Source organism: Fulmarus glacialis, unplaced genomic scaffold, assembly GCF_000690835.1.
Source record: "Fulmarus glacialis isolate BGI_N327 unplaced genomic scaffold, ASM69083v1 scaffold23554, whole genome shotgun sequence".
NCBI lineage: Eukaryota > Metazoa > Chordata > Aves > Procellariiformes > Procellariidae > Fulmarus > Fulmarus glacialis.
The window spans coordinates 25,600-31,279 of record NW_009210214.1 but is presented as its reverse complement, the minus strand read 5'-3'; the positions used below and the strand labels follow the sequence as shown (position 1 = coordinate 31,279).

Genomic DNA, 5,680 nt, shown 5'->3' with positions numbered 1-5,680 from the left:
TTCAGCAGTGGGACCTCTACAAGGGTAAGTTTGTGCGAGGCTGCAGCAATGAGAAAGCAGATTTAGAAACTTACTTATGTTCTCCATTTCTGGAGAAAAAAATTTTACAGATCACTTAAACTACAAATGCTTCCCCCCAGCCCTGGACCCCTTCTGCCTCGAGCTTTTCTGTGCCAGTCACCTGCATGAATGGCATCGGTTGTTGCTTCAGTTCATGGCTTGATCTTTTGGTGGTACAATTTCAGGGAAATTCTCAATATTCTCCATTCCAGTCATTTTTAACTTGATAGCTTATCTTGAAGGAGCCGTATACTGTGCGTTTTAAAATTCATCATCTCCTGAAATCAGTGATGATTAGAATAGTGTCTCTGCAGGATGTGGCAGCTCAAATGTGCCTGTGTGTACAGCTCTGGTCAAGGTGAGGTGTACTGAGACAGTACTGATAACACAGCAAGGCTAGTGTGGCTTTTTTGAGGAGACGCATTCCAGACAGTTTACAAGCCTGAGTGCATTTGCATCCTGTTAAGTTGGGTCAGTTGTGCCACCCTAAGTGATAGTTTGAGGAGGAGCGCAGCCCGGTATGGAGCTCGTTCTGCCTGTTGGAGTTGTGCTGTCTCCGCAGCACCGGTGTAACGGGGTGTACTTTTCCGTTCTCACAGCTCTGCCCAGCTAGCAGCGGTTAAGCTTAAAGAAGAAGATTTCCCAAGCTTGTCATCCTCTGCAGCACCCACCATCTCTTCTGGGATGTCTTTGACATACACAGCGACTGCAAAGAAAACAGCTTTTCAAGAGGAGGATTTTCCAGCTCTAGTGTCCAAAATGAGGCCTAACAATAAAACAGTAACTAATATCACATCTGCATGGAACAATGGTTCCAGTAAAAATGTGGTCAAAGCCATTAGCAACCCCTGCGTAAACCAGATAGCCAAAAAACCATCCTCCTTGAATAGCGTTAAAGGAAGTAAGAAGAGCAATAAACTCTCTCAGTCAGACGATGAAGACAGCGGTAGTGGCTTGACAACCCAGGAGATCAGAAACACACCAACAATGTTTGATGTATCGTCCTTGCTGGCAGCTTCTACCTCACAAACTTTTACGAAAGTGAGCAAGAAAAAGAAGATGGGGGTTGAGAAGCAGAGACCGTCGTCCCCACACCTCTTACAGGAGACATCGTTTCCCAGGCCATCGACTGAAAAGCTGCCAGAAGCAGAGCAGACATCAAATGCATCCTCTGCTCTTCACGCCCCTGACAGGTCTGCAACTGTCATGAATGGTCATTCGGAAAAATCGTTAGCGATCTGTAGTACACCCAAAGAGCCCCCTGGCCTTAAAAAGCCCACAGTGACTAACAAATGCCCTTTACCTCAGGAAGACTTCCCAGCTCTTGGGAGCTCAGGATCGGCTAGAATGCCCCCGCCACCAGGTAAGGACTGCAGGGCACGGCCAGCTTTGCTTGGCTGTAGCTTAGAGAAATGCGGCACGTGGATGAGATGTATAAACTGCTCCTTCTGGCTTCCGTGTGAAGAGCAATTCTGTCAGTATGCGCCTTTGAAGTTAAAAAAGGCAGTCTGGGCAACACAGATGGGGTTGAATGTCCGCTGTGAAACACAGTTGAAGCGGTGGCAATGCTGGGATACCTCTGCTCTGTGCAGCTGCAGGTGTCTGCTCTGATGAGCAGCTGGTCTTTACCTGTCACTGCTTTTCTGATGAGTCATGTCTGACACAGATCTGTGCTTTTGTGCTTTAAGATCTAGTTTGGAAGCCCCTGCGGGCAAAGGGAATCTCTCTTTAGCTGTGACCTGTGCCTGCTGGTACTTGTCAGTTGGCTTGCTTGGTCACTTTTGTTCTGTGTTTGCAGAGATTTAATGCCTCTGCTTTTAGTGGTGCGGTAAAACTGGAGTAACATAGCAACAAATGTGACTTACAGTGGTTTTAATGAAAGTAGAATCGCATCAAGAGATGCTTGCGTAGCTGTTTTGTTCTATGCTGCTCTGCAGGTATTGTTTGGTGGAGTATGCTAGAACATGTGATGCCTAGTGCTGTTTTGACTTCTGGAGTGATTTCTGTTCACTTTAAAAATGTAAAGGTGTTTTTCATTGTGAGTTTGTGTGGTTTTTCTAAAAATTATTTTCTATTGAAAAAATAAATTAATAGTTAAAGCGCTTTCCTTGTGGAGTAACACCAGCCACTACGAAGTGCTTCTTGACCTGATTGTTAAGGCAACAGATTTCCACCTCTCTAATTTTCAGGTTTTTTCCAATATAGTGATGTCTGCACTGCTGACTCTTACTTCTTAGTGCTTCTGGAGAGTACGTCAGACCACTGGTGTTAATTTTAGACGGTGGTATGTGGGTGCCACAGATATGTGCTCTAACTTCCTGCCCGTTCTCTGCTTTCATTTAGGCTTTAACACTGTGGTGCTATTAAAGAGTCCTCCTCCGCCTCCTGGACTGTCGGTGCCTGTTAGTAAACCCCCTCCAGGTTTTGCTGTTATTCCATCCACCAATCTCTCTGAACCTGTCACTACATCTTTGAAAGAGTAAGTAAAAGTCCTTTGAGCTAGAGTTACTTTATGCATTACATCTCAGTTATGTCACATGGGCTTCAAACAACAGATGAAATACTCTGAGGGAATTATTCTGAATGGGTGCTGCCGCAGAGGCCAGCCACTTCATGATTCCCATTGGGGAGTCCCGTGGCCGTTGCAGGCTGGATTCAGGAGAGTTGTGTAAAAGGAAGCACAAGCGTTGTGTGGATGCAGGTCTGAGGAAATGAAAACCTGTGCAGTGTGGCAGCTCAGACTTCTGTTTTTTCTAGATTTATTTGGAAATCTGCAGCTTCAACGTATTTAACCTTTCCATTGATCTGTCTGAGTCCCAGAAGCAAGGTGCTGACGCATGTTTTCCTTGGTGACCTCTAAATGCCTTCATTGCTCTGACCTTTCCAGTAGCTGGTCTGTGGTCAGGGCCCTTCTGGGCTAGAGAGATGAGTTTATGGGAAAAGGGGAGGGGAAAGCTTGTGTAAGTTTAATACAGATGTCTGTATTAATCTCTTCAGTTTTATTCGTGGTGCAGTCTTTGTTGCTCGCATCTTTTTAGTAAACCTGGCTTAAAAAACAGCTAGTCAAGACTATGTTAAACTTGCATTTTAAATATTCTGTCTAGGTAAAGCTGGATACAGTAATCCCACAGGATGCATTTCATCGTCCCATCAAGATAGCTATGTGCTGCTTATAATAATTGCCTGTGTGGTTGGGTGGAGAAAGGAGTGCATCCTATAGAAGAGCATAGCTATATAATATATATCCCGCAGCATCTTTGTGTAACATGAAGCAATGTCAGAGTCACTTTTGGTCTTTTCAAATGCAGGCCAAAATCCTGTCACGGATCGTACTTGATACCTGAAAACTTTCAGCAAAGGAACATACAGCTAATACAATCTATTAAAGAATTCCTTCAAAGTGATGAGTCCAAGTTCAATAAATTTAAAACTCATTCTGGGCAATTCAGACAGGTGAGTGGGCAAGAACCTTTGGATTCCCGAAACCACTTTCTCTGGGAGAAAGTGAATCCCAGCGAGATTTTTTTTATATATGTATTTTTTTTCTAATTATTCCAATTCTCTTTTCACTGAAGGGCCTGATTTCTGCAGCACAGTATTACAAAAGTTGCCGAGAACTGCTTGGAGACAACTTCAAGAAAATTTTTAACGAGTTGTTGGTGTTGTTGCCGGACACAGTTAAGCAACAAGAACTGCTTTCTGCTCACAACGATTTCAGAATCAAAGAAAAACAAAGCTCAAACAAACCCAAAAAGAACAAAAAGAATGTTTGGCAGACGGACTCCAACTCTGATCTCGACTGCTATATCTGCCCAACGTGTAAGCAAGTACTAACTCAGCAGGACGTTGTCACCCATAAAGCTTTGCATATTGAGGATGAGGAGTTCCCTTCCTTACAAGCAATCAGCAGAATCATCAGTTAGCTTTCCCGAAGACCAATAAAACAGTCTCTGTCTATGAATATGCACTTTTTGGAATGAGGTTTGGCAGTGTAGTGTGGCTGAGAGCCGGTGCCAGTTGAGTAGTCAGGTAACTGTTAGAGAGCCCTCTCAGTGCTGTTCATAAATACTGTGCAAAGGGATCACCGGACTGCGCCGTAGCTAATTAACGTCCAAAGTCTGAGCTTCCGAAATGCCTGAGTAGAATTAGGCTGAAATCGCAGGGTGGGCTGGCAGGGGGGCACCTTTCTCCTGTAACAGGCAATAGCTGAGAAAATACTTTCTGATCTGAAGACTGACAGGGGACACAATAGGGGAATAAGCATCTGGTTTAGGTTTTTCTTTCTTTTTTTCGGGGGGTGGGGAAAGATTATGAATCACTGAAATGAACAGAAGCAAAAGTGGCTTCCCTTATAATATTCTGATTTTTTTTGTGCTATTTCTGTGACCATGAAGATCACAGTAGTCAGGGGTACAAAGGTGCAGAGAAGGAAAAGATGCTACTCACTGGTGAGTAAGACCGTTACAGCTGCGTGTCTGTAAACATTGAGCTGCTCATAGAGCAAAGAAAATTCCTGTCTGAAAACGGAATTAATTCTACTACTTGAAGAATTGGACTGATCTGTGTGATTAGTTGAACGTGAGATTTGAAGTTGCCTCTGACCTTTTATGTAACATGTTCTTGAAAGAAACTTTCTTTGTAGCACTGCATGTGGAATAATAACATTAAGGCTTTACTTTCTGTAAAGCACACTTCACAGTAATTTTATTTAATGACTGCCATGTTTCTAATTTCTTGGATGTATTAATGGTGGTAGGTCCGAACAACAGCATATTGGGACATTAAATGCTGCTGATCACTGACCATGTTTATCTGCAGTGCCTTTAAGTGCATTTATCTGTTTACAGTGGTCTGCACTAACAAGGATAATTTGTTCAGATTGTACGGACCGCTTACATCCTGTACCTCCCTCGGTGATATCGGTCTGAAGTAGTTTTGCTTATGTTGCTTGGCATCTCTAAATTCCACCTCTTGGAGACAAGAAGGAGCTGCTGATCACTGACCATGTTTATCTGCAGTGCCTTTAAGTGCATTTATCTGTTTACAGTGGTCTGCACTAACAAGGATAATTTGTTCAGATTGTACGGACCGCTTACATCCTGTACCTCCCTCGGTGATATCGGTCTGAAGTAGTTTTGCTTATGTTGCTTGGCATCTCTAAATTCCACCTCTTGGAGACAAGAGGGGAATCTTCATCGTTTGAAGCAACTCCGCCAGCAGCAGCTATGACGTGATGGAGTGACAAGAGTCCTCCCTGCAGTGCACTTTCATGGCTGTAATTCCGTGTCTGATTCTCTCCCCTCCTGGCAGACCAGGTTTAGTTATTTTTAACATGTAGGAATAAAGTTGAAATTAATTTATGTAATTTTTAGTGACAAAACACTGCTTTTATATAAGCATCATTTCTATGAAATTGAGCTCAGAGTATTACTGAAGAGCTAGTCCTGGCTACAGAAAGTTTTCCTTGCCTTACGCTTTTTATTTTTGCTTGCTGTCAGGCTGCAAAGTGCTTTTGGTTTCTTTTCCGAATAATTAAGTCTCTTTTGAATACCGGAACGTGTTGTATTCAGCACAGGGGCTGGGCTGCACGAGCTGAAACGGGGATGGGGAGGATTATGCG

General features: G+C 43.5%; 1 protein-coding gene across 1 annotated transcript in view; it reads left to right on the top strand.

Annotated features, from left to right (window-relative positions):
• ZNF598 (zinc finger protein 598) overlaps positions 1–4,021 on the top strand; it is a gene marked incomplete at its 5' end in the record, with an annotated part of 12,305 nt that extends 8,284 nt beyond the window's left edge. Inside the window, 5 exons of the mRNA XM_009577112.1 lie at positions 2–24; positions 660–1,423; positions 2,404–2,539; positions 3,369–3,513; positions 3,636–4,021. Of these exons, the coding sequence (XP_009575407.1) occupies positions 2–24; positions 660–1,423; positions 2,404–2,539; positions 3,369–3,513; positions 3,636–3,983 (1,416 nt within the window). The remainder of the gene's footprint in view (position 1; positions 25–659; positions 1,424–2,403; positions 2,540–3,368; positions 3,514–3,635) is intronic.
• Positions 4,022–5,680: the final 1,659 nt, after the last annotated feature.